The 12,188-nt window shown below is 42.3% G+C and overlaps 1 protein-coding gene across 1 annotated transcript in view; it reads right to left on the bottom strand.

The window, feature by feature from the left end:
• FOXK1 (forkhead box K1) overlaps window positions 1–12,188 on the bottom strand; it is a 58,063-nt gene that overhangs the window by 17,941 nt on the left and 27,934 nt on the right. Inside the window, 2 exon segments of the mRNA XM_030001744.2 lie at window positions 522–668; window positions 1,953–2,109. Of these exon segments, the coding sequence (XP_029857604.2) occupies window positions 522–668; window positions 1,953–2,109 (304 nt within the window).

The following is a 12,188-nucleotide window of genomic DNA, read 5'->3' on the forward strand; positions in this document are numbered from 1 at the left end:
TACAGACTCGAAATTCCCCAAGTTCCCATTCTGAGATTCAAAACTTGCAAACTGTGACTTAGGCAATGCAGCTGATACAATGGGAAAACGAAACATCTGTGATAATTTAAGGTGTTATGATTAAAAACTGGAACCTCAGTTTTACGCTGGCATCTTCTGCTTGGACAGATCATGCCAAAGACAAGGTAAAGGATTAAGCAAGATTCAGGCAAGTATCTGGGCAGAGGAATGACTGATAGCAAGGATGTGGAAGAATTAAAAACAAAAACCAAAGACACATGACTACAGCATTAAAAGGGTTTCAGAAAGCAGAGCGCCCAAAAGTAACACACTACATTGCCCTAGAAAGTATTTAAAAAAACCTAATCACCCACAAACTAGTTATCTTACATTAAACAAATTCACTCTGGGAATAGTCAAAGCAGCTCTATTCCCAGTGCCCCAAATCTTTAATAAATGCATTTCAAAGCAGATAAGCCCTGTCAAAGTAGTTTAAAAGCTTGTCAGTGTCAAGAACTCACCTGCCAGCCTTTGTCAGCAGTCCTGTAATATGGATAATGCTTGGTAATGTGGGCATAGATCCCACTTAGTGTTAATTGCCTATCCTGTGCTGAAGATATAGCCTGCACAATTAGCTGAGCATAAGAATAGGGTGGCTTGGACTCATCCTAAGGAAAAAAAAACAAACAGAAATGCAGTCATTAACAAATAATTCCTACACTGGAGTGTACCAACAACCCAAACTAAAAAAGCACATTGGGCTGTAGTTTTCACAGATGTTAAGAGAGCATCAGGGGCAACTAGGAGCAGCATCACCCTCTTCCCTTTCACTCCTGTTTTATACTGCCACCTCCCAATTTAGCACAAGCATTTTTGTGCAAACAGGACTATAGGACTGAGCCAGATTAAAGTATCTCCTTCCCTCTTCCCACTAACACACACATAAAAGCTAACTTTAATCTGATTCCATTCCCCACTGAATTTACCACATGTGCTTATATCAGGCACAAGGAACAGGATCAGGACAAGCAATTGGAAGTAAAGAGTTAAGAGGGTGTAGGGTATATTCACTGCTTTCAGTGTTCATGAAACTAAAGCCTTCAGTTCCACCCAGCTACAACTACACTTTGTTAGAAAGGTCTCATGCAAGTATGCTATCAGCTCTCCTCCCAGCAACAAGCCCAACATGAAACTTGATCTTGTCCCTTCCCCTCTCCAGCAAGATTTGTTTCATTCTAGGAACTTTAATCTGTTTGCCAGATCTCATATTCCCAGCTCTTCATATTACTCCATCAAGAACAGCCCTTCTTGTCTCAAGGGAGAATTCAATCTACAAAAAAAAGCCATCTAGTATTGTGCTTCTCCACCCAATCCCAAATCAGGTGGTTTTGGATATAGACCTTTAACTTTGATCTGAAGATCAGCTCACCAAAATTAAATTTTATCATTATAACCAAGTTATTTTTTAATCTAAATTCCACTTGCTACTCTCCTCATTTAATGCTTGCTCGACAGGCCTTCGTGTTTGTTTTAAAGCCAGACTACAGATTTCTCATGGCAAGGATCTGGTTTCTTTCCCTGCTTCCCCTTTCTCCAACTGTGTTTTGAAAAATACCATTAATTAAAAGGAGAAAACAAGACTCTGAATTTTAATGCACTTCTTTATGTGTTCTTGATTTATCAAACAAGCAAAAAAATTCTTCTTGCCTAACCATTTTAGTGAATGACTTGAATACATTTCGGGCAGCTAAGCAAGCAGATCTATCATCTACCACTAATAAGACGCTGGTTTGAAGGCATGGTCTCAAAACCCTGGAGGATGCTGTATACAACTCCCTTATGGCCAGGGTATTCTTAGACCCCTTTTAACTATATCTAGCACTGGCAATAAACTGCCAGGTCTTAATAAGCCTCCCAGTGAGCACTGCTGGGTAAGTAATGTTTCTCTGAACCTTTGGGCTGTCCCCGCCAGATGCATCTGCCTGCTGTTCTGATGCTGCTTTTGCGGCATACTCTGCTGCCAGCTGCAGATCCGAGGTAATGTTGTGAACAAAACGATATCCTGAGGATCCAGCACCACGTGGACTGGCTGGGCAAGAGTTGGGAACACTGGAGAGGCAAAAAGGAAATACAGTTATTCGTTACTTCACTTATTAACAAGACACATAGTTCTTACTCTCTAAGGTACAGTAAAGTTCCCAGGTCACTGAGAAGCAGATATGCACTGGACTTATTTTTGCCTGTGGCTTACCCAAAGCACAGACAGATTGAGAAAAGCAACTGTCAGAGATAAAACTGGTATATCTACAAAATCCTGACACTCCCCCACAACACACACTTTCTGCAATCACAAGACAGCAGAGTCTCAAAGTATTAAACAACTCTGTGTTTAAAGAAGCACTTAAAACAATGAGGAACTTAAAACAACATACACTGTATCAGGGATGAATACTTAACTAAATAATAGCTTGCTTTTGTAACTTGTGAACAAACAACACACCACTCTCCTTATAAGACAGGTAATATTTAATCAATCCTTCTAACAGATATGGGCTATGTTCTTTTACAGTATCACCGTTAAAGTATCCAGTGCAGGCATCTGCCATGAAGGTCCCTGTCTAACACAACACCCGAGCTTCAGAAAAATCATACCCTAATCAGTGCCACACAGCCAGAGACAGGCATTTCCTTGATTCAACAGCAAGCAAATGCAGCTAACAAAAGGGAGCTGCAATCACTAGTATACAACACAGAAGGTAGCTCACTCATCAGCTTTGGCTAGCATGGGGAAAAGACACATTTAGGGTCCCAGGGCCACCACAAGATGGCATTACAGGAACAACTACTGAGCAGGAAAGCCATGCTAAAGCTGATAAAAAGCTACAAACAAATAAAAGGTGGCTATAATTTGCAGCACCACTCGGCACACAGAAGTGAGTGCTACAAGATGAGAACTAATCAGAAAGGCTTATCTAGGGATCACATATCCTTGATTTGCGGGGTTGGAAGGACAAGAGGAGAAGGATGAGTCTGGGAATCTGAAGTTCCCTTTCTCCATCTTTCCTCTGTTCTGTGCTCTCTGGCATTAAGGGGTGCAATGACAGAGCAGCATGACGCATAGCCAAATCCCAGGATTACATATGTCTTCTACATAAGAGCAAAGAAACAGTGAACAAAAAAGCAAAACAATACACAGAAGATTTACATAGCAAAACAAGCAGTTCAGATGGTATGAAAAGATGCAAATTGAAGCCCACAGCTGGGAACCAGAATTCAGTAAAACTGGCATAAACAATCCTCTTACCAGTCAAATGCCCAATAGCAGTGCTAACCCTGACACAAATAAATGCAGTAACTGACACTCATCAGAGCACTGTGCTAAATGCTGCACAAAACCCACAGAACATGGTCCCTTCCTTGAAAAGGTGACTGTCTAAATAGCTTCCCACACACACATGTACACATGCAGACAGAAGGGAAACAGTGCGACAACCCTTATTTGCTCAATGGGCAATACCTTCGGTGCATAAGCAATCTCACAGTGTAAGGAATGACTGTTTCCTACCACAGTCCAGCCTGTAAATGAGAAGTGCTGCTTCTCCTTGCAGTGTCTTTGCAAATGGCTGCACTGCTGAACTCAGCACAACTGAGACAGATTTCTTTTAAAAGTGAATTACAGGATGGGGGGGGGGGGGGCAGAGGAGAGGGAAAGGGCAACAGAAATACTCAGCCACAACAGAAGTTTGCAATAGGAAACCCAACCTCACCCATCTCCCATATACTAGCCAAAGTGTTGCACAGCACCTGGTAACCCTTTCAGCACCCATTGATAGTCCTTGGCATTAATGGGTGATGCTGTTCAGAAGCACAGCAGGAGGTGCAGCTTTCAGGAGGTGCAAAGTATATGATGTTGATGAGTCAATATGTATAAATCTCCCTTTGCCAGAAATAAAGGCATTTCTTACCTAGTCTTTCAAAAAGCAGAGACCTGTTTGTGCAGGAAAATGAATCAAAGTTCATTATTCCATGCTTTGAGCCCACTTTGGAAGTGGATAATGCTAAACCACAGAAGACACTCTTGGTGTCTTCGTATTCACATGGGGAGCTGCTGTGAATTTAATTATTCTGCTGTCATTTTTCAATAGCTTCTCCACATACACTTCCTATAATGTGTAGATAATTACAAACGAAAGCCATTTTCATACATGAAACAATGACAAACCAAAACCACTGCAATTCTTTTTATGTTTGGCACCTGAACAATTATTGTAACGCACGGACAAGGTATGGAATAGGATGAAACAGAGTTTTCTGATTTTGTTCTTTGTCTGCAGAAATACATGAACAGCAAGCCACAGAGGCAGTAGCCAAAACTCAGGTCAAAGATATAGAAGAGAGAAAAGTTCTCCAGTAAATCCATGCTCTGTACAGAGCTGTATTTCTTCACTTTTTAAAAAAAACAAACCCCCCCCCCCCCCCAAAACCCGACTAGTATGGCTTCAAAGATTGTCCCATCCAGTTCAGATATAAGAATTGATTAGCTTCTTCAAGATCAGCAGAGCAACTAGTCCAGTTTTTGCTGTTCAAATTTTAGCTTCTGAGGTTGATAATGAGTTTTAAGCACGATCTCTTGCTTTAAAAAAAGAAAAAAAAAAAAAAAACCAGAAAAAACAAACAACAAAGGGAGAAACCCTTACCCTGCAGGGCTGTGATCTCCAACCTAAAGTGTTGTTAACTTTTAGAGAAGCCAGCCTCTCCCAGTAGATAGTCACTGAAGAACACGATAGTCCCCTAAAGAAGCATCTGTTGCTTGGGACAGCCACAGCAGTAGCCCAGGATTTGGAAGAGGTATTATTCTCTTACCAGAATGGAGGACTTTTGTCCAGGTAGACCTGCTTCCTTTCAGCCTGGATCAATGCTCAAATCAAGAGACATGGGTACAGATCAAACAACAGGAACTTTTACCTGCTCCATGCAAAGAGACAGGGTAACACACAGTGCTAAGCGTTCAAGCTCTCAGTCAATCATAAGAGAGCTTTTCAGAGGGAAGGGAGAAAGAGCTGACTACTGGAAAAAAAACGAGGAGACACAATCTGTTCTCCCCCCAACATGGGACAGAAAGAGTGAAGAAACAGGTTTACTAAAAATACCCCTCTGAGGGTTAAGTTAAAATTAAACATTAGTGCAGTCAAAAGAAAACAAGCAAACACAATGCAGTGACATCAGTTTCCTGGAGTTCCTGGAATTCTCCTCACCACCCAGAGCCAGGGGCCAGCCAGGGATGCTTGCATGCACTCACACCCCCTTTAAAAATATTAGGGAACAAAGAGACTTTTCCCTACAAACACCTGTTTGTGCTATAAAACAAAAACCAAGTGTGTGGACAGTGATTACGATTTGCTAGATATTAATATTGCATCAATACTTGGCAATAACTTGATCCATTTTGATACTATAACCTTTTACTGAAAAAAGTATAGCTAGGTCTGCAATTTCACCCAGCTCTCAGACATCCTAACTCACTGCTGTGATCCATGCTTACAGTCCATGCAGGCAATCTTAGCTTACAAGCAACCCAAGCTAATTTGGGTTAAGCTTGTCTGTTACAGAAGAGAACATTCTGGAAAGGAAGCAAATGTTTTATACCGTTGAAAAGACACACAGAGCACATAAGCAAACCAGCTGCAGTTACCCAGTCTTAATCCCATAGGACCATGGTTAATGCCCCCAGTCCCAAAGATGTCTGATATCCACTGAGGATTCAGCATCTCAACTTGAAACACTGACTACAGGCAGCCATTGAGCTGCAGTTCCCCAAATACCATGCTGGGACTCAGCTTCAGAATCAGACTACAACCATGTGCTGAATCATATCGGTCCGTTGCAGCATGTTTTCCATTTAATACTTAACCCTTCTTCAGCTGGAATGCCAGAAAGATGAGGGCTGAATGCAGTGCCTGCAATACATTCACCCATGTAACTGGCAGAATGCCTTTTAAACACAGGGCTTAACTTCTGGCTATTGAGAACGTAACAGGTCTTTGTAGCATCATGATTCACTTTCAACTCCTGCCAACAAGAATCTAGCTTCTCAAGTTCACAGCACTTTCTAGCAACAATTAAGTCTTTAAACGCCAGCTATTAGAGAATATGTACAACTTACTGCATTTGTGCTGGAATGTCCAAAATCAGTTTGCTTTAACTAAAGAATCAGAGTGCAAAAAATAGGATGTACCACTGTGTGCCTGGTGCGTCCATACCCAGGATGCTGTGTGTCATTTGTCTCTTCTCATTTCAAAAAAAGTATACAGCAGATCCAGAGAAGGTACTGACAGGGACAACTAGGACGATCAGAGATACAGAACGGATTCCATAAAGGAGACAAATAGTTTAAGACAGAAGCTGAGGTGCAAGGTGACAGAGCCTATAAAAATAAAGTCAGGAGCACTTGTTCAGCTCCTGGCCTCTTCTAATAGAAGAGATGGTGAACACGAAATGAAACTAAGTAGCATGTCCAAAACAAGAGAAAGTGCTTTTATGTTTGTAGTTACACTGTGGAACCACATGCTGTAGGGCAGGGCTGATGCTAAAAGTTTATGTGAATGCAAAAGGCCATTATACAAATTCTTGGGCAAAAGAGGAAGACAGGGAATCCATCAAGGGCTTTATTAGATAGGAAGTCAGGAAGTCCCTGCTCTGAGGCAGTCCCTGATCCAGGAAAAAGGTGGAGGCAGACTGCACTTAAGTTAGCATTACTCTATTTTCTGTGTTCTTATATTATCCCAAAGATACCCATCTGAGGCAGAATACTGGGCTAGAGGGATCTGGTGCCTGAGCACATACAGAGATTCTTATGTAAAAACTTCCAGACTCTCTCAATACTAGCTACATTCTACAGACTGGGAAGAAAAAAATAAAAATGAAGCAACAAGTGGTTAAATGATTTATTTACAGTCATATTACAAGTCTATGAACAAACTGGGAACAGAAACACTCCCAAACTGCAGTGCCAATCTCCCCAAAAGGAGAGGGAGTAGGAAAATGCAGGGAAGTTGCCCTATTACTTAATTTGATTCTCTTCTGCAAGAATGATACCTGCAGGGATCAAGTTATAGGGGCTTAATTTAAGCCAGGTATATGGATAAAGCACATACCCCTCTATGACAAAGATGAAAGATTACCTGGGATCCCACATAAAATTGTTCACCTGACTTGGCATCTGCATTGCTAAGGAGGAAAAATCCCATCTCTTCGACTTTGTCATTTAGGATATGGTATGCACATAGGCAGTGCCTTTGAAAAATGCTTAAGTGCACATTTGTGAAGCAGGTACAAGACACATAGCAGTGACAGGAGTTAAAACCTTGGCAACACTGCCAATATACAGATTCCTGTCTGAAGAAGCAATTTTTTTTAAGCCCCTATTGAATACAAAAGGAGAGTCCCTGTTTCTTAAAATCTTCCTCAGTCTGCTCAAATGCAAATTGCAGGTGCATTGCCCTGCACACAAGGACTATGGCTCGACAAATGCCACAAACCTCAGACTACCCCTGTATTCCATTTCATGAGTCTGCAAGAAGGGGCACCAAAAGACACAGGGACACTTTTTACACGCAATAAGCGAGAATCAGGTCAAAGTACAGCACTTCAGCTTGCAAAATGAGCATTTCCATGATACACCAATCAGTGATAATAGGTGAGAATCCTCTGCCACTCTCTCCTTCCCCAGCCTAGCCCCAACATTGTAACTCAAAGAAAGGCAAGTCCTTGCATGTTGCATGTTTCAGACAGGTTTCAGAAACAATCACAAGTGGTGAGACTGCCAAACCAAGCTGGATTTTGATGTGAAAGGAAAAATCTGAGAGCTACCCTGCCTGCTTAACACCGAAGAAAAACAAAGCTGTTGAGCAAGCCACAGTGAAAGTCAGCTACCCACAAAGGTTGAAATTCTTATTACTTGTCTGTGCTCCAGTGGTTCCCCTCTTCAAAAGGAAGTGAGCTCACTCCGACCGTGAATTCAGTGAACATTTTCAGGGGAAGAGGAAGTGCTCATATAGCTGGTGACATCTGCAACCTTTCCTCCAGCACATGGCTTGGCACATCTCCTCTAGCACATGGTCCATTATCTGAAATAAACATGCATAGGAACTCCCAAGCCCAGTACAGATTGTTGCTTTTCTTATGTGATGTATATGCATCACACTAGTTGGCTTGTGGTTTGGAGACAAGGGTGATTAAAAATAATCACCAGTCTGTCCAATTGTGGGAGTTACCCGAGCTGTATATTCTGCCCGAATGCAGGAAGTAATGGATAACCGAGACAATGCAAAAGAGCCTGCAAAAAGCCTGCCTTGGAGCTCTTCACCGGCTCTTCAGTTAAATGGCTAATAGTGCTATAGGAAGAAGGAAAGCCTGAATGAAATAGAGCAGGCAATATTTATGCATCCTGTTCCAGTGAGTGAATGCATCCACTGAAGTCAGGGTTCATTCAGCTTCCCACTACATACCTTTAGAGGAAATGTGCGAGTTCAGATTAAATCCAATCCCAAGTGTTCTGAAACATGGTCGTATGGCTGTCCTAGAGCCTATTAGAAAGCACTCCCTTTTTCCAAGCCAAGTCTGAATCAAAGCATAGCCAGCATTTGCACGTCTACTATAACACGGCTCACACCCACACAGTCTTCTATCATGCTTTATGGAATAAAAGCTCAATACATAATTTATCTACTACACGCTCTTGGAAAGTAGTAATTACACTATACATGCATAAAAATCAGACAATGAATTTAAATGACCTGTTAAAGGCCACAAAACAAGTTGGTGGCTAAGCCAAGATAACTGCAGTTCCTGGAGTGCAGGCCTCAGTAATTCCACTATCAGAGCATGCAACATGTTACTGAACTAAATTTGCCTAGTGAAAATAAGGAAAAAAGGTTTAAAGAATATAGCTTATGAAACCACGGCAATTCAGCTCACATCAAGCTTACAAAATAGAAGATGCAGAAGGATACCAGCTGATCTTTCATTATTCATACCATTCAATTCATTGTAAACTATGTATCGACCCTTCTAGCAACGGCCAAACATGGGCAGGCACATTAAGTACTAACAATTAAAGTACAAATTGGGGTCCACACACAAATATGTACCAGTTTAGCTATTAGCACAGAACTTCACCAGACACTTTCCAAACCATGGTTCTCACAGGGCTCTGAGGGCTCTTCCTCTTCCATGTCAAAGAATTTTTTTCTTTTTTTTTTTTTTTACTGATAAAGACCATGTATGTGAGCTAACTATCCATGCCCTTTCAGTGAAAAAACAAACAAGACAAAGTGTTCAAGCCCAGTCATTCTGGTGCAGAGATAAGCCAGAAGTAGCAGCTGTATAATATGAATAACGATACTAACCTCCATAGTACAGCATTTAATATTTCTTTATTGTAGCTTTTTTTAATATTTATCAGTGAGAACATAATTGCTGTTTAGAATAGGGAAGCATGTACAGAGAAATAATTTCATCTTCATCAATAGTAAAAAAAACCAACCCTGAGGGGCAGTGCTGGAAAGAGATGCTATTTGGAAAACTGAGTTAATACTACAGGGTCATTAACACCAACTGGAAGATAATAAAAGGAAAACTAAATAATGTAAACCTAAACTCCAACTTGGCATGACTTTGAGACCAGGAATAGGCTCCTACATCACACCTTGTCCCTGTGGATCTGTTTATAATCCAAGCACAAGCCACTCTGGGGACTAGATTGCAACACATTTATGGAGTCACATTCATACACATATCATGGACTTACAGCAAAACCAGGCAAAGCTAAGTGTTTGTAGCATAGGTGAGGAACTTCATATCACCAGGGTCACCCAAAGAGGATCCTCCAAATGCAAGCTGCAGAACCTTAAAGCCATGTACCAGAAGACCGTCCCTTAACTCCTTAAGTTGTGAATCAGTTATATCTCCCAGCAGGCAGAGCTGAATTTAACCAAACTACACATGCTTTCACACAGCTTTTCAATGCCTTGAATCTACTGAGAAGAGATTTGGTGCTACTCTGCCCTTTCTTACATGGTGTAAAATGGCAGGCTGTTTCTACCAATTTCTTACAACCACAGTGGCCTTTTCCTTTTTGGAACATGCAAGTCTGACTTTTTTAAAAGGAATTTTGAACTCAAAGCAGGAAGAAATAAGCCATGCCTGTGTGTAAGCCTCACAGCATGCTGCCAACCAACATTTTCCCTTAAAGCTGTACAACAGCATTCAAAACACATCTACAAACGGCCCCTCCTGGAGATAAAATACCTAGCTAAGAAAACAGTGGACACATTTCTCCCTAGGAGTAAGCAGGAATCTTGCTTTGCAAAGCTGCTGAGGGTGGCAGGTTTGGTTTTGTTTAACTAAAGCTCATTCCCTCTCTAGGCGGTGCACTTTGCAGAGGGAAAATAAATAGGCTGGAACAAACCCAGAAGCTTGCAGGGGGGAACCTGCAGGGAAGCAAGCTGCAATGTAAACAGGGAGGCAGAGCAGGGCCGGGGGTCAGGAGGGCAGGGCTGGATCTGGCAGTGGGAGCGCAGGTACAGCCCCTGCCCTGCACCCGGGACAGAGGCAGGAAAAGGGGGCCAGGAGCCACTTTCCAGAAAGGAAATTTCACCCTGCCCAGGATTTCCAAACTGCAATAATTTTCCATGGGCCAATCAGGGAGGAGCGAGGCAAACACACCAAATTAGGAAAGTAAATACTAGAAGGGGGAGAGGGAGGAGGAGAGCCCAGCTCATGCAACCACCTCCCAAAGCCAGAGATGGGAGCGGGGTGTGGGTCCCATGCTGTGCCCCTGCCAGCCCTCCCAGCCCTGCCCTTGGGAAGGGGGAGAGGACACTGTGCCAGCCTCACCCACCACTGTGAAGCCACCAAGATAGCAGAGAGCTGCCCTGAAAGCCAGATGGCCAGAATGCATAGCTACATGCTCCCCAAAGAGCATTCCCTTCTTTCTCAGGCAGAAACACCCAAATCACTTCCCAAAGCCTGGCCCACAGGGTATGAGAGCTGCAAGACCCTGCCAGGGGTGAGCGGAAGGTTGAAGGGGCTCATCAGGGATGTTTACAAACGTGTCAGCCCCTCCTTTGTAAGAGGAACTGGGAAACGAAAGGGGTTTGGCAAGTGAAACCTCAGATGTCTTTTGAGGTTTTCTGAAGACTTGGCTGGATTAGCTTCTGCTCAAGACAAACGGATGCAATCATTAATCATCCTTAGTAAACACACTGTTAGGGGCTGAGCACAATTCAATGCTACTATTTCCACTTTCTCCTTATGCAAAAGAAACATTCTCGGGGAGTCAAATATCAGTTGCAGGCATATGCCAGAGTCAAAAGATACAGCCTCTCTTAGTAACACAAACCACACTGTGCTGCTTTGCGCAAGATGACTGAATGGAAACTAACTACCATATGTTGGCAAAGAAACCATTCCCCTCCCCTCCCAGCAACAAGCTTCATCTAAAAAGGGAAGGTTAAATATAAACTAAAAGCAGGGCCTGAACAGAGGGCTAAAACCACAGCTACCTCCAGCCCCCTCTTTCTAGAGTATCTGCACTCCACATCTGCGCAGCTCTGCAAGACTGGCGGAAAAACCCAAACAAGCAAGCACCTCCAGACCTATGCAAAACAAAACTGGCTTCATTGTGACACTGAAGTAATTCTCAGCCATGTAAATTTGAATACTACTCACTGAATTAGTGCTAACTATCACAAGATGTTTGTGTATTATACCTTTTCACAAATGTACAGACAGTAAAACAAACCAAAGGCTATTACTATTACCAGGTACGCTCTTGCTATTCTGAGGCCCTGCATGCTTTAGAACTCCAATACATCATCCTAAACCATGAAGTCTACTTTACTTTATAAAATTTACTATACTTCAAGTAACAGCTTTAATGTTGAAAGACATTACCCTGCAACTCCATAATATCAACTCTTTGCTGAGAAAGAAAGAAAGAAAATATTCCAGACAGTAACTTCATGTTCAGGTTATTTCTACTGCACATTCATGAATCAGGTAATTTAGAAAACCGGATACTCACACAGATGTACATTCAGGTTGCTACAGCCCCTCAGTATGTGGTCAGCATCCTACCCCCATTTCCTTCTATCCCCAGGAAACCACGTGCCAATGGCCACCCTTGT

The sequence above is a fragment of the Aquila chrysaetos genome, chromosome 25 (assembly GCF_900496995.4).
Source record: "Aquila chrysaetos chrysaetos chromosome 25, bAquChr1.4, whole genome shotgun sequence".
Lineage (NCBI taxonomy): Eukaryota > Metazoa > Chordata > Aves > Accipitriformes > Accipitridae > Aquila > Aquila chrysaetos.